General features: G+C 36.5%; 2 protein-coding genes across 16 annotated transcripts in view; one reads left to right on the top strand and one right to left on the bottom strand.

Moving 5' to 3' along the window:
- Positions 1-12,865, top strand: part of LOC112025285 (uncharacterized) — a 32,300-nt gene extending 19,435 nt beyond the window's left edge. For 14 of the 15 annotated variants that reach the window (XM_065776298.1, XM_065776302.1, XM_065776294.1 and 11 more), the window contains 8 exons: positions 111-275; positions 1,085-2,033; positions 2,238-2,428; positions 3,812-3,916; positions 8,264-9,640; positions 10,984-11,367; positions 11,486-11,699; positions 12,556-12,865. In XM_065776298.1, the coding sequence (XP_065632370.1) occupies positions 111-275; positions 1,085-2,033; positions 2,238-2,428; positions 3,812-3,916; positions 8,264-9,640; positions 10,984-11,367; positions 11,486-11,699; positions 12,556-12,830 (3,660 nt within the window). In that variant the 3' untranslated portion in view covers positions 12,831-12,865. Of the gene's footprint in view, positions 1-110; positions 276-1,084; positions 2,034-2,237; positions 2,429-3,811; positions 3,917-8,263; positions 9,641-10,531; positions 10,943-10,983; positions 11,368-11,485; positions 11,700-12,555 lie in introns of those variants that run through there. The other variant, XM_065776307.1, reaches the window with a different exon arrangement.
- A 1,402-nt stretch (positions 12,866-14,267) lies between these two features.
- Positions 14,268-18,008, bottom strand: LOC112025313 (isocitrate dehydrogenase [NAD] catalytic subunit 5, mitochondrial). Its single transcript, XM_024057966.2, has 7 exons — positions 17,774-18,008; positions 16,790-17,110; positions 16,542-16,703; positions 16,380-16,454; positions 16,094-16,203; positions 15,947-16,019; positions 14,268-14,950 (listed from the first exon to the last, which is right to left on the bottom strand). Exons 1-7 carry the CDS (start codon positions 17,930-17,932, stop codon positions 14,759-14,761), a joined length of 1,092 nt encoding a protein of 363 aa, XP_023913734.1. The 5' UTR covers positions 17,933-18,008; the 3' UTR covers positions 14,268-14,758.
- Between the last annotated feature and the right edge of the window lie 4,129 nt (positions 18,009-22,137).

Here is a 22,137-nt window from a genome sequence, read left to right as displayed (position 1 = left end):
ACCATGATTTTTACCCCTTTCAAATGTCGTGTTATGCAATCTCATTACTTTAACTGCTATATTTACCATGGCTCAATTGTGATATGTCTGTTCTTGGTGTTTATTTGCAGTGCTGTGACCATCCCAATCTTCTGGATCAGTCTTTGCAAAGCTTTGTCACAAATATAGAAGAGAATCTGGATGTTGGAATAAAAGCAAGCGGAAAATTAAAAGCTCTTGATAAAATCCTTTTGGAGATTAGAAATCGGGGTCTCAGAGTTTTGATCCTATTCCAGGTAGCCTGCCTAATTGTGCTGATATATATATATATAATTCGCCAAGAAATTATTTTTGTTCTTTTACTGCTTCAACAGCATCCTTAATTGTGCCAAGAGTCTGTAATATATGTGTACACCATCCCATCTAGCAATGTTACTTTTATCGATATGTAACCCCAGATCCTATGTTGGTTAAAAACAAGTATCATCTGTTTGAGAAAATGATGGTTTCTTTTAGAGTTAGCTAATGCAATGTCTCTTATGATAACTATAGGAAAGGGACTAAAAAAAAAGAAGAAATCTTTTTCAACTTGTAAAGGGTGTTGGTGTAGACTTGAGCATCAAATCATCAAACCAACATTTTTAGATTTAATGTAAGTTTGATATGTAACTGTTTTTCTCTCTCATGTATACTTAAAAGTTTTATGTTGCCTTTGCCCAAATTGTTAGAAGAGTTACTAAAAACATGGGCTAATTTGGGTAACTCCCATTTGTGTTGATAGGTGTTTGACAACTTCATGTGTGTTCTTCTTTCGTTATTGAATTCCCTTAATGAACTAGTGTGGTATCTCTAGTTTCCTATCAATTTCTATGTAAGTAAATAGCTTCTGTTATTCAATCAATCCCTGATAAGAGTGTTGTTAACCTTGCTACCTTTTAAAAACACTATGTCATAATTATGGTTTCTGATTTGAATTTACTCTGGTTTAGTTTATGTATACACACACACCAACACACATTAAAGATCATTCTGTTTTGTGTATTATTTATTGATTTGGGGTTGAGAAAGGCATATTGTTCTCATTTTAAGGTTTACAATATGACAGTCAATTGGAGGTTCAGGACGGTATTCTATTGGAGACATTCTGGATGACTTTGTCTATCAAAGATTTGGTGGGGACTCATATGTACGTATAGATGGTAGAGGGTATGCCCATTCAAAGAAGCAAGCTGCTCTAAACATGTTTAATGACAAAGAGAATGGAAAATTTGTGTTCTTGATTGAAAATCGTGCTTGTCTCCCAAGCATTAAACTTTCATCAGTGGACACTGTTATACTATTTGGCAGTGATTGGGACCCACAGAATGATTTAAGGGCGCTACATAGGATCTCTATCAGTTCACAGTTTGAACAGTTAAAAGTATTCCGTTTATATTCATCATGTACTGTGGAAGAAAAAATTTTGATACTTGCAAAGGAGGGTATGGCTCTTGATAGCAATATACACTCAATAAGCTCGCATACTTGTCATTCACTACTAAATTGGGGTGCTCCCTGTCTATTCAATAAGCTTGATGACTTCCATAGTTGTAATTCCTCAGACTCAGGTTCAAACATGTCATCTGAACAGTCACTTTTAGATGATGTACTCCGTGAGTTGTCAACCCAATTGCCTAACAGTGGTGACAACAGTGACCCAAGTAACTACTCAATTATTTTAAAAGTACAGGAGGGTGGAGTGTATGCCAGAAGCCTTTCATTACTTGGTGAGAGGAAAATGCAGTTTGTGGACAATGAATCACCTTCTATTTTCTGGACAAATCTGCTTGAAGGAAGGAGTCCACAGTGGAAATTTCTGTCTAGGCCATCCAAGAGGATCCGAAGAAAAGTTCAATATCTTCATGACTCACCAAAAGAATCTGAATTTGAAAATGGTGTTGTCACTAAGAAGAGCAGGAAAATGTTCAACAACACAGTTGATACTGCAAAATCCAAACCAAGATTGAAGGACAAAAGAAAATTAGTTACAAAAAAAATTACAGTCAAATTAGCTGGTACTACTGAATTTCTTTAGCTGCAATAGTTGGTCATCATATATTTTGTTTCAAAAGGTCTCCTGTATATTGTTATAATAAATCCAAAATTCTTAATAGAGAAAAAAGAAGAAAAAAAAAACTAAAAAGGATTTCAAGAAAATTTATCTTTCTATGGTGGAATTTGCAATCAATCGGTAATGTATTTAGTTTTGATGTTTACAGAGAACATGGGTGGCATAAATCAGGACAATGATTCTCCAACTGAACCTCCTATGGCTAGTAATGTTGCAAGAGTAGCTGAAATTGGCATGGTTGAATCCAGGAAAAAAGAAATTCAGACTGATGTGTGGAAGACTACTCAATTCGTGCCAAAGCTGGAGATGTCAAAACTTTGTGAAATTCTACTTCTTCCAGTATGTTCTTTCTATGCTTTGTTGTATGCTTTTTAGTTCAAATACAAACACACTAATTTTTCTATTTGGGACCTGCTTTGCCAAGCCTCTGATTGGCTCATTTGTCCTTTTCATGCATCATGAATGCTCAATTTCCAATTGATTGGTGGCAAATATAAATCAGTTGTATAACTCACATTTCATCTTAGTTAACATAATAGAACTTCAATTCTCATTACTTAATGGAAGGGGCTACTCCTAAGTTCTGATGAACTTAATCTTTGGCAAGCATGACATGTAAGGCCAAGACAAATAATCTATGGTGAGCTTGGTACATTATGGGTCCTGCAACAATGGTGAGATAATAACGAACAGACTGCAGTTCATTGGCTTGTCTCCATCTATTCTTCCAACTAAAGGGATTAAACTGATGAAAAATGTCTTCAATGGAAAGTCAGAAATTATATTCAAGAATCACTCCTAAGATTCATAACCGTACTGCTAAGCTAGAATAACCGCGTAATCTGAAATTATTTCTTAGTTACTGCAGCAGCTGAGTGTGTGATGATATTTGTTAATTATTTTGTGTGGTTGTAGCTCTTTCATAACGGGACATGCAAGTATGCTAAAATAGTTTCAATGGATTCTTCAAAGTGATCCATATAGATTGGTATTGTCTTTGGATCAATTCTACTTTGCTTCACTAAGCTCTTGTAATTACTTAGAGCTGTGCTTAGCAAACAGAACTATGATGTGCCAGATTTGTGTGGTCACTCTAACTAGCATGCACATTCCATTTCCATGGTGGCAGTCTTAGTTTGATATACATGCTTCGCATGCCTAATTGGAGCACTTAAAGATTGATCCAAGTAACAAAATGCTAGCCACAACTGTGCTTATACACCAAAAGGACTAGTCAAGTTACAATTGAGGCTCCTTGTAACCTCTTGTAAACCCAAGATTAGCCTAGTAAACACAATGCCCTTGTCAAGGTCCATGTTGTGTTGTAGCGCCCTCGAGTCACATGGCGTTACTAGATTTGCTTTGATATCATTTATAACGATCCAAAAAAAGCTCTAGTCACATTTGTGCTTTTACCCCTAAAACCAATCCACACAATTTGGGGTATCACAATCTGCTTGTAGAATTAGCACATAGAGGTACTCATCCATGCATGTACAACATTGTTACTGGCATGAACCTTTACAATTGCAATCCAGGCTATATAATACATGGTTGGTGGTTTGACTGCACAACTACTTAATGTATACATCTATCTACTAGTAGAGAGAGATTGCAACTTCATTTTTAGATTGAAAGTGTTACCTGTGCAATGGACATGAATATATTTTCATAATATCTTTTTATATATGCTGATGTTTGTGATACATAATGACAATGCAGGAGAATATCAAGGACGCTGCTCTAAGGTTTCTCAAGTACATGAAGAAAAAATTTGATGTTAGCTGGAAAGAAATTTCTACCTTACAGGCCTATCAGATATCTCTGGTTAGATGCAAGCTTCATACTTATGCTACTTTTCACCATTTAGTGCCTAAATGTTTCTTCACAACTTCAAATGAATCATTAATTGGTCTTAATTAAAAATACAAAAAAATATGATTGCAGAATTTAATTTCTTTGATTTAATCATCATTTTAATTGTTTGTGCCACCGCTAGGTCATATATGACACATGATGTGGTTCTTTAACTGAACAGAGAAAAAATTAACTGAATCTTAATCTTCTTGGACATCAATAGTGAATCTTGAATGATTGTCATGCATTCATCCAGCAAGTGTGCATTTATTTTTAGAAAAGAAAGAAATAAGAGAATGATTGTCATGCACTTCCAGAAACTGGTTCTTTAACTGAACAGAGAAAAAATTAACTGAATCTTAATCTTCTTGGGCATCAATAGTGAATCTTGAATGATTGTCATGCATTCATCCAGCAAGCGTGCATTTATTTTTAGAAAAGAAAGAAATAAGAGAATGATTGTCATGCACTTCCAGAAACCTAATAATGTTGGAAAAACCAAAACGGATGCAACAACAAAAATTGAAAGGGTATAAAATAAAAAGATAGATAATTTAGAAGTTAGCACCTAAACTTGCTTGTAGTATGATGCTGGTGGTAAGCAACAAGAAACGGAAAACATCCATCTCAAGAAAATAACCCTTGAATCTGCAAGGAGAATTTCCTGGAATCAACCAAAAAGAAAATGAGAAAATCTCTCTGAAATTGTATTAAGCAAATTCTAATTTGCCGAGGAGGCTACAACCACAATATTAATAGTAAAAAAATCTTAGGGAGGCTAGGAGACCCTCAAGAAAGTCACAAGAAACAAAACATGTCTGTCTCAATAAACTAACCCTTAAATCCACAAAGGGTTCCTAAAAATCTACAAGAATAAATTCTTGAAATCCACCAAAAAGAAAATTAGAAAACCTATCTGAAATCATATTAAGTGATGTTGATGGACGTGGAAACTTTTAGAATATTTTTTTTTTATATATATTTTTTTATTTTGCATTTAATGTAATAGATTACAGCTTATTTCCATTCTTTGTTCGGGTATATCACATTTAATGTAATAGATTACAAGTTAACTCTTTCTTCTTTGCTAGGTTAGATTTTTTTTTTCCCATTTCCTTCTATGTAATAGATTACAAGTTATTTCTTCTTTGTTAGGTTAGAAATCTATTTCCTTTCCTTCTATGATGTAATTGGGGAGTCTATTTAAAGGCCCCAAAATTTAGTAGTGTAAGCAGGTTATTATGAAGTTATGAAATTTGGGTTGAAGTTTTCTTCTAGTGCTTGGTGTTTGTTAAAGATATTGGGTTTATTTTAATGTAATGGCTAAAAGGCCCAACATATTGTAAGCCCATATAGGCTAACCCTAGCTCTTGTATATACTCTACTAGTGTAATCAAAATTTTTTTTCTTTTTTTTTTTTAAAGAAAGTTTTAACTTATGGCGTTCGCTGCTAATAATAGCTTTTTATTATCAGACCAAGACACCAGTTGCTTTTTGGTGTAGGTGGAGATTAAACTCTAGATCTGTTATTCAACCATCAGAGATTTTATCAGTTGAACTAACAAGAATCCACAGTATAATCAACAATTGAGAATGCAGTCCTATCAAAAAAAAAATTGAGAATGCAGTGAAGATGTAGCCACTTGGGCTTTATGCCGTGGACCGAACCCATAACTCTTTTGTTATTCTCTCTTGCTTGTGGTTCTCTAAATTATTTTATTCTTGTCTTTCAAATGTGTTGATTCCAGCAAACCAAGGTGTTAAATCCTGGGTACATATCGTGCTTGGTGTTAATTCCAAGCAACTGTTAAGTGCCTATGCCTAGTTTCTTTATATTTTTCTCTTTTATCCTCTTGATGCTGAATTCAAGCAAACCCTAGGTGATTCCTAATTCCTATCCCTTTATTTTCTTCTTATTGTGTTTCCCAAATAAAAGCCTCATCCTAGAGTCTATTTGTCTTGCATCACTCTGGGAAACGTCCTGGGATGGACGTGACCTCATTTTGAGTTTTAAATTGAAATTATAACAAAAAAGAAAATTACTATAAATAATGAATTTGACTAAACAGAAGCATAAACAAAGTAATTTGCCTGGAAGCAACATAGCTCATTGTCATACGATAATGAGATTTGATCCTAATGGCGATTCCTTTCGGGGTCACTAGATTTCATGGGATTCTGGTTGTTTGCTCCGATGATTTCTACTAGTTGTCCAAACTTGTTGCATGTTGACTTCTGGTTGTCTCTCTATTCAAGGAAGGTTTTTGTTGTTTGTTCTACACTAAGTAAAAGTGTAAATGTAGAGTTTGAACTTATGGTTGGTTGGAGTCAATCCCAAACCATTGGAAAATTTTCAAGAGAAATTTTATTTATCATAAACTTCTAAATTGTGGAGTACAATGTTTTGCTTATTAGAACTATCCAACCCACACCCGGACTTGACAAACCTGCTGAACTAGAGTTTACTTGAACTGAAATCAGTCTAATATGAGCAGTGGATTGGTTGACGGCGGGTGAATATCGTCAAAACCCAATCACATTGGGTCAAGTGCAGGTTTCCTGTCCAGAAATCCGACTCTAACCCGACCTATCTGATTATCTGTCGTTCATAGCCCTCTGCCTCTTTGCTGTTCCTTGCTGTTCAAGATCTAGAGTGATTCGACTAAAATCTGGCCATATTTAAAAAATATCTCATAGGATTTCACAATATTTTTGCTAGATTTGGAGAGATCTCCACCGAATCTAGCGAGATCTTCGCCAATTTGATGAGATCTCCACCATGTGCTGCCATTGAGGAGAAAGACTGGTTCGACTGATTCAACCGTCTCAAATTTGATGGCTTGCCGGGTGACAACTTGTATTCCATCAGTCAATGGTGGATGTGGGTTTCTAGGACTCAATTTATTTGAGTGGAGTGGCGGGTTGGTGGGGAATCTGAATGTTCTCGATCTGTCAACACCCCTGGTGCTTATATAGACTATTAATTTAACCCTAATTATTGTTGACTTAGGAAATCCTAATTCCAATTGACTTGGAAAATCTTAAATATTGAATTACAAAAGCAACCTTCACCCTAGGAAATAAAATAAGATACTAATTAACCTAATTAACTAATAAGACCTAATACAATTGACTTCCAAAATTAAATAAGACTAAAATTTTCTTTGTGCTTTCTGTATAACCTTGTGTTTTGCTTCTAAAATCAAAAAAAAAAAAAAAAATGGTTTTTGGTGACAAAGCGTTTTGCTTCCACAATCACCTATTAGATTTGCATATAATTTGAGCAATGTATCGAAATAAAATCATTGCACTACACAAGCTTAAGAGGCTATAAAGCCCAACTCCAGTAGAGCCTAAAGGGATGCAGTTGGGCAAAAAGAAGATAAAATTATCATAATTATCAGCTCTACCATTGTGACCCTTTGGACATTATTGTCACCAAGTGACAAACGGGCGCTGAAATTAACCATGGTATCGATTTTTTTGGTTAGAGAAAATGTAGATTCTTGAATTTTCTCACCAGTCTCTGTCAACATATAAAGTGCAAAGGTTATCAAAATCAGAATATTTTCCTTCAAAGTAGAGATTCTGTATCCTCTATACATATGTATGTATATACGTATGAGTCTCATGCGTATGCAATATTATTATAACCGCATATCCTTTCTCTGGTTTCCTTTGTGTTTGGAATATCATTGAAGTCAATGCCACATCTAGTTAAGGGAATGATGTACTTCTCTGCAGGCAATAAATACATATTCATCAATTTCATCTCTGCATGCCTGCTCTCTTTAGAGACTTAAAACAGATTATCCAATACCTTATCTTCACTTATTGGTCCAGCAGGCCTGATACTGTGGATGATCATCATTTAGCTTGTTTTTTCCCTAGCAAAATTTTCTAGGATCACTGGTTTATTGCATGTTACTTTGCTATTAATTTCAAGTCTAGGTACCCCTAATTCTGTTGAATCCCTTATATAAAGCTCCAGTTTTATAGGAGCTCTTTTACACCAGCTATCAAATTCCATTCCATCCTTACAGGCATATTTGTGCTCATTCTCTGCTGAAATTTTTTAGCATCAACATAATTTAGAGGACATTCAAAATAATCTAAGTCTGTGTGTTCATATAAGCTATAAACTGCCTTGGAGAGAGTAATGTGTTATGTGTGAGCATGTGTATGTTTGCATTCTTGGATGCACCTAGCTCAAGTGAATCTAGTGTGAGTTCTTATGCATTATCCTATTAGTCAATAAAATATCTGATTCACATACATTATTTATGCAATTATTAGTGATGAGTATGTTTCTCTCAGTGTTGGGTTGCAGCTTCTTTGTTGAAATACAGTATTGATCACAAGGAATCGATTACACTTGCAAAACTGCACTTAAATTATGAATGCAAGGAAGAAGAGGCGGATTATATCTATTCTGAATTGCAGAAGGTAAAGAAAAAGTTTGCACGCCATTTGGAAAAAAGGAGAGCCAAGGGATCACATGGTGCAAAAGCTTCAAAATCGACTATATCCAACTATCAAGATGTGGTAGAAGGTGAGATGGAAAGGGGCTTTCAGGGTCATCCTTTTTTAGATCTATCTGAACCTGCCACAGTGGAACAGGCACCTGACTGTAGAATGGTGCAGACGAATCATATCTCTACTAGCATAAAAAGAGTTCCGGATATTTGTGATAGAAGAACGGAAAAATCTATTCAACACCCACAAATGGACGTTCAGGAATTTCATGAAAGGATGATGGAGGAAAGGGAAAAGTTGGAGGAAGAGCACAGGTTAGAGTCAGCCCTTACTTGTACAACAGATCATGACATTCCAGTAAGATTAGATAAGCTTGGGATAGTAGATCACAACTTCAAGGAAAATTTGGATGAAAACAATCATAAAATGGAACCTGATGCTTCACAGCTGGATTCAAGGATTGAACATGAACAAATGAATGCTAATGTAGTAGCCTCGTTAGAAAAATCAAAACCAGGGGGTCCAACAGCAATATCAGGTAATCTCCCATTGGGCAACTTAGAGGTCAATGAGGGCAAACTGCAACAAAGTGATACAGCTGAAATTAATGATAGTTCCCAGAATGCTGGTCCTAATGCTATGCCTTATTTCCAAAACCAGAATCATGCTGGAACCATACCAAGTTTGCCATCTGAAGTTTCTCAAATTTCTTATTTTGAAAAGACATCCTGTAATTTGCCCAGGGAAATGGAAACTATTTCCATAGAGTCTGATCCAGAGAGTGATAAAACGGAAATTATGGCCTCAACAAGAGATGGAAGTATGTGTGCTGAGCAGCATGATAAAGCAGGTTCCAGTAATGATCCCACAAATGGTGCCCCTGTGTCGTGTCCTTCAGATTTGGAGAGTCCTATTAGAAATGCGCAGATTGGGCAATGTGTGGAAGGACCTTCTGGAGTTCCTCATACTCTTAGTGAAGTGGTCATAGATGATGAACCCATGGAAATGTTATCTCATGTTGTGCATCCCACTGAAGAGTTTATTGCAAAAGATGCTGTGACTCTGGAAAGCACAACTGTTACTGAAGTCAGGCAGCAGAATGGAGCAGTCACTGTCAATTGTGGACAGTCAGCTGCTATGGTGTTTAATGGGACTTACTCATCCTTGGTGCAGCCAGACATTTGCCTGGCCCAAGGAAACTCACTGGCATCACAGCAGGTACTTGTATATTTATGAAAATAGTTTCCCTTTAGTGGTTTTACTTCATTTTCTATATAATTTTATACTGTAGCCAACAGATATGTCTGTATTCTAAATTCATCACAAAATAATAATAAAAGGTCATACTCAATGAACAAGGCTCCTAGTTCTATAGGGTGTGGGAGAGGTGGTTAGTAGGCTGCCTTATATCCATTTTGGAGAGGCTAATTCTTGGACTTGAACCCACAACACATCGAGTGGGCAGAGGGCACTAGCCATCACCCCAAGGTTTTGACCTTTATTACCAAAGAATCATAAATGGTAAAATTATTGAAAGAAAAAAAAAAAACTCAAACTTGCTTATTAGACTTTTCTAAAGTACTTGTGTGGTATTTATGATAGACCATAGTAAAGAAATAAAAAGAAATCCCTATAATCAAGTCGAGGAACTCTTTGCAGCAATACATTTTGTTGCAAGGATAATTGACTTGGAGAGGGATTCATCTGCCTTCCACAATACATTTGGTCACTAAAGAATGAAGTATATTTTGTGCCTTACCTGAGTTGTACATGCTAGATTGTCACTTTAATTCAGTAGCCAATAGAATTTTGCCACATTCTGAGATTCTTCAGCTGGGTGAAAGCTTCATTTATATGGCAACACATGGTACATTGTACTTGAATGAACTAAAATTTGGAGAGATAGCCAAGTATTGTTATCACTCCATGCACCTGACTGCAAATGTCAACTTTCAAGTACTTCTGTGTTGGTAGACTTTTGTTGAAATGAGTTGCGTATGTTAAATTCTTGTCTTCTCTCTCTCTCCCTTCCCCAAGTTTCATGTTGTCAAGGTTAGGGTGTATAAGTTTTTGATTTTCATGCAAAATTTTGATGTGTTTTCCTTTCAGGTTGAGGAAAGAGAGATGCAGTTCCAGATATAAATGAACTTTTTATAAGGAATTGATCCCCTTAAAACATATTCAACTGCCCGCATTATCTCCTTGTTTAAAGCCTTCTTCCTCTGTACCTTGTTAGATTGGAATGTTGTTTTTCATATCTCTGTTAGATTTGATTGAGCATTGTAGTTTGATAGCAGTTTGTAATTCTCCGAGTACACCCCTGGTGTACCTAGTTTTGTTTTTATTAATAAAATTTCACTTACTTATATATATATATATATATCAAAAAAAAAAAAAAAAACTGTCCGCATTATCTGCCAAGTGCAAGAAACAGGCAGGTTAAGTGGCAACCTGCGGCATTGTTTCAATAAAGTTATAATTTCTGCAGTGCAATTGGCAGTACCATACTGCCTTACTGTTTTAATCTTGAAAACTCAATTTTGCGATCTGTTGTTTTGCAGCTGCCTATATCTATTTATCCTTTCTCCACCGAACACAATCTAGCCAGCATACCTGCATCCAGTGGGATACAACATCACCAGAGCAGTGGAAGCCATTCCTACAGTCAAGAGGCTCTAACTCCAAGATCACCACCTTTAGAGAATCTGCTGGAATTTTCTGACATTATGCATCCTGTTATGGATTTGCCCCTGGAACCATTCATAGTTATGCCTGAGAGTGGAAGTGAACATCTTCCATATAGGAGCATATCGGGACCAGTGAATTATCATACACAATTTGTTCCTGTGATACCTGAGAGGGCTGTTTGCTTAAACCCACTTCAAATTGAAATGGAAAGAATACAGAGGGATAAGGAGCAAGCCTTCAAGATACACAACCATAGGGTTTGTCCAAGATGCCTTTTAAAAAAAATCTTTTGATTTCTTGATTATTACGTTCTGGGGATTATTAGCCCTTGGGCATTTCTTTGTTTAATTGAATATGATTTTTCATTTTGAGCAGATATTGCAGCTGAAATCTGAATGTGACAGAGAGATTGAAGAGATACATAAGAAGTATGATTTGTTACGTCAGGATGCCGAGACAACATTTATGCAAGTGCAGAGGGATCTTGAGACATTTCATGGCAAGATTTATCTAAATAAGTTATTGGCAGATGCTTTAACACTAAAGCAACAAATTCGTACGTCAACTGGGTCACTACATAAAGATCAAGGTATAGAACTTCTTTAATTCAACATTCTATAATACACCGCACACTCACATATATATAGGAGTAATCTGTTCATTCCAGGGATTTATGCTGAAAAGTCAGCTTAGCCATACTCAGGAACCGAACAATCCTAATTGTTCTTGGATAGGTTCCTTTTTAATATTAGATTTTCTAAATCAACAAGAAGACCATACGAATGGAGCCAAACTAAGTTGGAGTGGGGATACCTTTTGTAAATATCTTTTGTTTTTTTTTTTTTGCCAAAAGTGTCAGTTTAGCAAATATGGACTTGGACTTAGTTTGTTGCCAAACTAAGTCTTCATCTTATGCTTGACACAACAATTAAAAACTCGTATCTTTTAGAGTTAATCTACACAACCGTCTCATTCACTTGTTTTCAACCATCATTATTGTGTTATCCAGCTAGTAGTCTTTAGAAATTTTTTTCTTTTTTAACTTTTGAGTCCACATTATTTTATGAATGATCTTTTCTATATTATTTCGTTTCTTATTTTATCTGTTTTTTCTCTGTTGGAAAGTTTAAATTCAAACTTATAATTTGAAATCTTGATTTATGTTACTGTTAATTGAAAGCTTACCCCAAAACTTTTGACCTACCCATCTTGGGATGGATGCAATTTTGCAGTAATTTTTTTATGTAGGGACTAAATCTACCTTCATACATATAGTTAATTGGGTGCTTTGCATGAATAATTGAATATAAAGTTTATGCAACTATAACAAAGATGCAAAGGCATTTGTATTCTATTAAACCCCTCAACCCAAAAAGAAGGCATGGTATTCTTGTGTTATATTGCTCTTTATGCCATGTAACTTCTGACATTTCTTTATCTTGCAGCTGCATTATCTAGGCTCATGAATCAGTGGAGTCAGCAACCTGCTCAGATGACTGCTCCAATACTCCAACAATGTTGGGCCAACCCCCCAGTGAATATCCCACCTGTAATTACCACTCCCATTAATCCACTTTTTAACGCCATGAACCAATTTGCCGGGAACCTACAAAATGGCTGTGAATTACGTGCCCCTGCCCCACACCATCAAGCCTTCGTTCCCCCATCCATGCCAACAGCCCATTTCCCAACCCAATACAGTGGGATGCCCTATCTGTGATCACCCAGTAATCATCTTGCAACATCATTTAGGCTGACACTATGCTTGACACAACAATTAAAAACTCGTATCTTTTAGAGTTAATCTACACAACCGTCTCATTCACTTGTTTTCAACCATCATTATTGTGTTATCCAGCTAGTAGTCTTTAGAAATTTTTTTCTTTTTTAACTTTTGAGTCCACATTATTTTATGAATGATCTTTTCTATATTATTTCGTTTCTTATTTTATCTGTTTTTTCTCTGTTGGAAAGTTTAAATTCAAACTTATAATTTGAAATCTTGATTTATGTTACTGTTAATTGAAAGCTTACCCCAAAACTTTTGACTTACCCATCTTGGGATGGATGCAATTTTGCAGTAATTTTTTTATGTAGGGACTAGATCTACCTTCATATATATAGTTAATTGGGTGCTTTGCATGAATAATTGAATATAAAGTTTATGCAACTATAACAAAGATGCAAAGGCATTTGTATTCTATTAAACCCCTCAACCCAAAAAGAAGGCATGGTATTCTTGTGTTATATTGCTCTTTATGCCATGTAACTTCTGACATTTCTTTATCTTGCAGCTGCATTATCTAGGCTCATGAATCAGTGGAGTCAGCAACCTGCTCAGATGACTGCTCCAATACTCCAACAATGTTGGGCCAACCCCCCAGTGAATATCCCACCTGTAATTACCACTCCCATTAATCCACTTTTTAACGCCGTGAACCAATTTGCCGGGAACCTACAAAATGGCTGTGAATTACGTGCCCCTGCCCCACACCATCAAGCCTTCGTTCCCCCATCCATGCCAACAGCCCATTTCCCAACCCAATACAGTGGGATGCCCTATCTGTGATCACCCAGTAATCATCTTGCAACATCATTTAGGCTGACACTGCAACTCCAAAGCATACCAAAATTGTAGAAATTTCCAAGTTTTGCACTGATACGTAGTTTACCCATGGCTTCTTAATCAGCTCTGGCTTTGGTAGGATTTTTGACTGCTCGGTTTGGTGTAGACTGGCCTAATTCTTGTAGGATTTGAATTCAATATTTTGGATGTATATCATTGTAAGTAGCAATGACGGTATTAAATATATTGATTCACTAATCATTTATAGTATACAGTTAGCGTTTTTACCTGGCAAATTTGCTTTTTTGGATGTACATCACTTTTGGTAGCTTATTTGCTTATATGCATTTTTTAAAAGCATTTTATTGGTATACCAGAATTTTTTTTTCTAAGGAAATATATGCCAATAAAAATAAGCTATACAAAACAACACAGTTGTTTTCTGGGATGGCAATGTACTGACAAGAATATCAGGCCAAGGGTGAACAGCTACATAGTACCCTTTTGAAAGCCTAGGTTATTGTCATATCTGAATCAAATGAACTCTGTACAGAGTGGCAGTATTTAGCTGAAAACTGAGCGACAATAATGTGAAACCAATGTACCACGTATCTTATATAATTAGTAACTTAATGTCACCGTGAAAGTGTGAGTGCACCATACATCAGAAAGAAACCTGTCCAAGTCCAGACAGGTAATCAAGACAGGATGAAAAACACCACACCATGATGCTTTTATTTCGAGTTGCATTGACAAAGAATACCAAATCACCAGGAGAAAAGCACAAAGGAGTCCGAAAGAGAGCCCTGTGAACAGAGTCGTATGTATGTTAAATCTGAGACAGCAGGTACGCTGGTTTATACATAAAATCAAGCCATATTCAACTCTCCATGGTTGCCCCACAACTTGTCCACGGCTGTATAGTGCGATACTGGACCTCTTTGAAGCATCAAGATGATGTGGTCTTATTCCTCTTAGAAAAGAGCTAGAGAAATGTTCTGAATATGACTCCGTTGGGAACATCACAACAAATAATTTGTAGTCAACTCCAATGCAAAATTCAAATTCTATACTGAAACTCTTCAAAGATGATCACAAATTGCCTTAGTAAAATCACTTGTGGATGAAGAGCCACCAAGGTCAGCAGTCCGGTACTTTCCCTCTGCAATTGTGTTGAGAATAGCATCTTGGATACGAGTGGCTTTGTCATGGAGCTCCAAATGGCGCAGCATTGTTACAGAACTCAACAGCAAAGCAGTTGGATTCGCCAAATTCTACATAAATTTAACAACAACACATATGACTACACTTTATTTCATAGGAGGTTATGCTTAAAGAAACACAGGGTTACAAGGGTAAAATGATGAGGAGTTCTTTAAAGCAAACACAAAAGGAAGAACATAACCAAAGGTAGGTAATTAACAAAAGTAGCAATTTGCAGCAAAGTAGGAGTCTATAATCATCTTATAAAACCACCCTCTTTTGGCCTTAGTCATTAATTCTTGACCAATGCACTAGGAATACTATGAAAAAAGAACTAGGTCAAAACCTCAATATCAGAGCTTGCCTAAACTATCTAATCATGCAATATACCTAAAGCACAACAGCATCTCACTAGCTGATGGTCTTGCATGAAAACAACAGACTACAGTATTCAAGGGGTTTACCTTAAAACAACCCCAAGTCTAACCACCCTAGGTAATCAAGAAAATGCTCATCAAAGTTGACAATTCTACCACCACTTATCTTCTCTTGCCCGAATCATCCTGAACTCTAATCATTTCAAAGATTCCAATATCTTTTTCCCCTTGCCGAAAAATGATTCTAACCATCTATCTCTTCTTTGACCATATGACCCATATTCAGCCACATTGCTAAAGAAGGGTTTCTTCTTCTTTTTTGGTTCCTTCCTTTGTTTTTATTTTTAATTTGTGAAATACTATGTTTTTCAGGATCCACGAAAGCTAAGCATGTTTGTACTGGTAAAACAGGATGAACTCAAAATGTTAAAACATTTTTGAGCCTCAGAAAAGAAAAAGGAAATTCCTTCTTTGAATTAGCAATAGCAATAACAATTTTTTTCATATTCATGCTAACGCTCTAACCAAAACCTATAACAAAATATAGGTGTCTACAGCGATGGGAGAAAGGGGACGAACTAGCATGATCAGGGGAAAAAAGGTTTATAAATGCATATTGCATGATCACATGCCAAGGAACCAGGGTAAATTCACAAGAGTGGAAATCATAAATTCAATTTGAGGCCTAACCTTTCCAGCAATATCAGGTGCTGAACCATGTACAGCTTCAGCAAGGGCAATGCCTCCCTCACCAATATTGCAGCTGAAAAATAAAGCCATATAATGTCAGATGGTCAAGTCATATATTATTGGAGATGTCTATGAATACACACATACCTTGGTGTTAAGCCCAATCCCCCAATCAACCCAGCACAAAGATCACTGATAATATCACCATAGAGATTAGGCATCACTAATACGTCAAAAAGTGCAGGATTTTTCACAAGCTGTGCATGGCCAAACAAGAAAAAAGTGTTAATGCTTACCTAAAATTTTAAAGGGATGTGTAGTTCACACAATGTCTTAAAATGATTTTATTTATCAAAATATGATATTGCAAGAAAGGAAATCTATATGCACACAGATCAAATTCACTGACACTCAGAGAGAAACTTGTCTATACCATCATACAGCAATTGTCAATGACAACTTCCTCATATTTTATCTCAGGGTACTTATCAGCAACCTCACGACAGCACTGAAAGTGAAATCAAAAGTGAAGTTAAGATGACATTAATTGGTTAAATAATTAAGAATCTATAATCTATGCATCTACTACTTAGACCTTTAGGAAAAGACCATCGGTTTTCTGCATAATGTTTGCTTTGTGTATTGCAGAGACTCTCTCTCTTCCATGGGTCTTGGCATAGTGGAATGCATATTCAGCCACCCTCAAACTGGCCTGACGAGTAATGATCTTGAGGCTTTCAACCACTCCTCTGACCACCTAGTATCAAAAGAAGGAAAAAGTTCAGATTCACGCACATTTAAACATTGCCAACATTCATCTGCATATGTCAAAAACACACTTACTTGATGCTCAAGTCCACTGTACTCCCCTTCCGTGTTTTCACGAATAGTGATAAGATTTACATCATCATACCGAGTCTTATAGCCAGGGAGGCTGTAGCAAGGCCGAACATTGGCATACAAGTTAAGTTCTTTCCTCAGAGTAAGGTTCAAAGAACGATGACCTTTTCCAATTGGTGTGGCCATTGGTCCTTTCAACCCAACCCCATTTCGCCGCACAGATTCTAAACTTTCCCATGTTAGGAAACTTTGGGTCCTAGGATCTATTTGGTCCCCAACATAGTGTTCTTCCCATTCAATTGGAACATCAGCTTCTCTAAATACCTGCATAAGTTTGAATTGCAATATTAGACAGAACACATGATCAAACAATCACAGAGATTCAAACACTCAAGACACGCAAGCAAATGCACATTTTTTTTGTTATAATTCAATAGTTGGGGGTGGGGGATTTGAACCCAATACGTCTCTGTTGGAAGCTATAAGGCTCTTGGCGCACGCAAACGAACATTATTCATGGTTTTACTTCAATTAGGACATTATAGAAACAGCAAATGAACCCGTTCCTAGGCTAAATGACTCCATACACATTCATTTTTTCACCTTGTATATTTGGTCCCAAAACCATTAAATTTCTTCTACAGCACCTAAATCCAAAAACACAGTCCAATTATGCGAATTAAAGTACAATACACAAAAATTACACTAAAACCCCTTCAAAACCCCTTTTTTTCTTAACTAACACTGAGTTATGAAGCTTGAATTATCAAATATATCGTAAAGCTTCAGCCTTTTCGTTCTATTAAAAAAAAAGGCAATCAATTATAGAAATTCAAAGGCGCAGATCGAGTCATATACCTAGATTGACTTTTAGAAAACCAATAATACTCAAACTGATATATAAAAACATAATTTTGTACCGATTTTCATGGAGAACACAGAGAATCGGAGAGAGAGAGAGAGAGAGAGAGAGAGAGGTGGACCTACCTGTTTGACGGACTCGGCGATCTCGGGGCCGATACCGTCGCCGGGGAAGAGAGTGGCGCGGATAGTGGTGGCGGAGGAGCAGAAAGCCCTAGCGGCTACGAAGGCTGTGCTAGGGTTTGAATGGCTTCCGAGAGCGCGACGAAGGAGGTGGGAAGCCATGATCGAATTTTTGATTTCAAAGAGAGAGAGAGAGAGAGAGAGATTCGCAAAATGTTCGAGAGAGAGAATTAGAGTATAGACTATAAAGTAGGTTATAATAATCTTTGTTCAAAATAGTTGAAAAGTTTTAGCCCCCGTTCAATCAGAGTGCGCCATCTGTTTCTTCAAGGGTACTCACTGTCTTTTTGCTTCTTCTTCTTTCTGTTTTTTTGACATAAATATTACGATAAAACGCACTGAAGTAAGACTCTCTTTAGCAAAAAGACCTACTAATAATTCTCAGTCTATTTAATAATTTTAAAATAAAATTACATTTTACCCCCAGTTGTTTGCAGAATGGTTGGGAGTGATTTGACTCAAATCATAACTGCACCCCACTTTAATTTTACAGCCATATGTGATGATGTGCAATGCAGTGAGGTATAAAAGATGTGGTTTGGTTAGTTTAGAGATTGTTTATTTTTTAAGATGTCATGGAAAATTTTTAATTTACTATTAATAATCATGACAATATGATAGTAAGTTTTTTTTTTTTTTTTAATATAACTTGTGTAATAAAAAAGTAACATAAATATATACCAAAAAAAAAAATTTATTACAGATTGATAGTAAACTATAAGTACTACAAATATGTTATATATACAAAAAAAAAAAAAAAAACTTTTGAACTTTTGATTTTGTGAGGGTATTGAGTGTGAGATGGAGAAGTGAATGATGTTTTGAACTTTTGATTTTGTATTTAACCAAAACGGAGAAATTTTAACATGAAACTGAAATGCACTAACACTAGGCTAACCACTTACTTCATATAATATTAAATTATTATGAATATTTAATATAACATAAATAAATATATATGGGTGAGGTGCGGTGCAATTTTTTGCAGTTTTCTTATCATAAAACCACACTCCGCACCACACAATGCAATGCAGTTCATTACCACTTGCGATGTGATGTGGTTACTTCATTTTGCAGGTGGTTTTGGTTGGTTTGGGTGTGGTTGTGTGGTTTAGTAAACACCCACGCTTCATAAATTATTAGTGTGCAATCCATTCTCATAGTTAAAGGGTAAAATGTTGTGGGGCCTGTTACCTAAAAAAGGTATGGTAGCCCTCAGAATTGGGCCCAGGGCCCAAAGGCCCGATCCGAGGATACGCGTATGTCCGAGGACAGCCTAAAGAAGTTTTATTCACGTTAAAAAGGTGATATGAAAGGTATAAACAGGTGTTATATACGGTGGTATAGCACACGTCCGAGGACGTCAAAGTCCGAGGTGAAGGTAACCTTCGTACTGACTGAAAGATTCTGCCAGGTTGTAGCTGAATTGAAAGTTGGATATAGCTTAAAGAGGCGTCGGAGAAGGTAGAAAATATCTTCTAAAGTCTATCACCTCCTCATTAAATGCTGCCCACCTAACACTCTGGCCGCATTAATGTGGAGGTGATACCTGAATAGTAACTAAGCAGCTTTATGACTACTAAGCTGAAGGTTCCGGTAGGGACTAGATGGGACAGAAAGGAGCCAAGATAAGAACTACACGTGTACAAAGGAAACAAGAGGAGAAACGAAGTATATAAGGTAGAAACGAAGAAAACGAAAGAGGACTTCTGACCAGAAAGAAAAGAGAGAGAAAGAGAGAGAGAGAAGAACAGACCAATTGAAAGAGGGCCGAGGAGAGTTTTTCCTGATAGAGCGAATCAGTAGTATCCCTTTTTACTCGATGAGTAGAACCCTTCCTGCAAACAGTACTAGTTCTTGAGCCCATACTCTATAAATTTATTGTTTGGGCTTATTGGGCTGAAAACCCAGCACTCAATTCAAATTGGGTCCTTACAAATGTAATTTTAATTTTTTTCACCAAATCATTAAAAGAAAATTTAAAAAAATAGGAAGGAATTTTTCTGCAATAATATAAAAGTCAGGACTCTTAGTATTTTTTTTTAAAATGATTTGGTGTAAAAAAAAAAGGAAAAAAAAAAAACTTTAAATAGATGGAGAAGAAGCGGGTATATCTTTGCTACTATACCATAGTCGTACCCCAACTCCACGAGAGCACTAGTGGGCAGGGGTCGGAGGACATGGGTTTTTTTTTTTTTTTCAAGCGCCCCCCATTTTGGATTCGACCTTAGGACCTTCATCCCCAAACCACATGGAAATGGGTCCCTTGACCACTAGACCACTGTACTTTCCTTTGTCCTTCGCTAAAATATGTACAATTTTTACATTAATAACTAGCTTCTCCATATAAATACATGAGAATTCTATATGCAGTAATCTAAACAAAATATCATTAAACTTGTTTAATTTCACATCTGACAACGGAATGAAACCCCTTTGTTAATGTAAGTAGCAACTAGAAATTTAAAGAACAATGATATGTCAAGAGTTGATATCCTATCATCAATCAATGCAGGTTTTTCAACTGAGTATGAATAATGGTAGTGCTACCAATTTAATCTTGTGGACCACATTTGGTTGAAGCCCAGCAACATAGCTATTATCTTCCATGAGGTTATGATTAGCCCAAATTCTTTATACAAATTAAATGGGTACAATTGTACAAAATGTCATAAAAGACCAATTCTTCCAAGGAGAGTCAAATTGGTCAATAACAATGGATTAATAATAAGGTTGGAGTCGTACAGTGTCAAAACTAGAAAGTAGCAATATATCCTAGTCTCAAATGAAAATGGCATAAAATTTGGGCAATGTGGATGATGGTTTGCAGTCATGTTGTCAGTTATGTCAAGCATGGCATGAAACAGTGAGTGAGCTCACCTCTCTTAGCTCCAAAGTTTATAAGTTTAATGTTGTGCAGATAGCACCCCAGGACTCCAATCAATAAAGTAAATAAGCGGAAATTAAATAACAAGCACACACAAAGAACACAAGAATTTACGTGGTTCGGCAAACTGCCTACCTCCACGGAGACGACGGAGAAATTTCACTATAAAAAATAGGGAGATACAATAGTGCACAATAACACTTCAAGAAACCCAAATCCAATTACACCCTAGCACTCTCTCACAGAAACAATAAGAATAGAAGCTGGCTGCCTCTCTTTCTCTATTTTTCTCTCATGCGGCTGCTCACTAGGTTAATTGGAATTCTCTAATTCCACGGCTGCTTACTTCATCTCATAACCTAAATATATATATATATATATGTCATAAGTCGGCAACATTGGTTCCTAATATAACAAGAATTCGTTGACTTGGCTTGGCAATCAAGCCACACGGGGCACGTCAACAAATCTCCACCTTGGCTTGAATTGATCAAGCTACACGAGCAAACTCCTCCATCGCCTCCACCTTAGCCCTTAAGGGCTTACAAGCTGCAAACATCACCAAGTCCAAGTAGCTCTTGAACTTGTCTGTTGGAATTGGCTTTATCAACATACTAGATGATTCCCAAATCTTATTCTTCTGTAGTGACCCCATCTCTTCTACATCCTTGTAAGACAATGGATCTCCACTGCTAGTTATGAGAGCAAAGCTAACCATATCTTCAAAGCCATATCTCTGTGGTGCTTTGTGAACCCGCTTCTCTCTACCTTTAGCAATTGAATAAGACTCTTCTTGTTGCTGCTGTGGATCAATCTCAGCATCACCCTTATCACTGGATGAACTATTCTCGTCAAACTCCACCTCAACAGTTAATTTCTCCTGTGGACTATCATCACATGTCTCTGCTTCATTCTGTTTCAACATAAAGGCTTCATCAAATATGACATCTCTGCTGGTCACCGTTTTCTTTGAGATTGGATCCCAAAGCCTGTAGCCTTTAACACCTTTTTCAAAACCAAGAAATACGCATTTTCTTGACTTCGAATCCAATTTAGAACGCTCTCCACTCTGCACATGCACATAAGCTGGACAACCAAAGATTTTTAGACTCGAATAATCAACTGGTCTACCTGACCAAACCTCTTCTGGAATCTTGAAATCTATGGCTGATGATGGAGATCTATTAATAATGAAGCTTGCTGTGTTAACTGTCTCTGCCCAGAACACCTTAGGCAACCCTGCATTTAATCTCATGCATCTGGCTCTTTCTGCTAAGGTTCTGTTCATTCTCTCTGCAACCCCATTCTGCTGTGGAGTTCCTTTAACTGTGAAGTGACGAGTAATGCCTTCTAATTCACAAAATTTTATGAATTCTTTATCTCTATACTCTAGTCCATTATCTGTTCTAAGGTATTTTAT

This window comes from Quercus suber, unplaced genomic scaffold (genome assembly GCF_002906115.3).
Source record: "Quercus suber isolate HL8 unplaced genomic scaffold, Cork oak 2.0 scaffold_132, whole genome shotgun sequence".
NCBI classification, from domain to species: domain Eukaryota; kingdom Viridiplantae; phylum Streptophyta; class Magnoliopsida; order Fagales; family Fagaceae; genus Quercus; species Quercus suber.
The sequence above is the reverse complement of the archived record's forward strand: the minus strand, read 5'-3'. Positions and strand labels throughout refer to the sequence as shown.

Coding starts and splice junctions, on each gene's coding strand:
- LOC112025313 (XM_024057966.2), bottom strand. CDS start 17,932: ATGGCTTCCCACCTCCTTCGTCGCGCTCTCGGAAGCCATTCAAACCCT. Junction 17,111..17,773: donor TCGCCGAGTCCGTCAAACAG/GTAGGTCCACCT, acceptor AAACTTATGCAG/GTATTTAGAGAAGCTGATGT. Junction 14,951..15,946: donor CACCTGATATTGCTGGAAAG/GTTAGGCCTCAA, acceptor AAATTTATGTAG/AATTTGGCGAATCCAACTGC.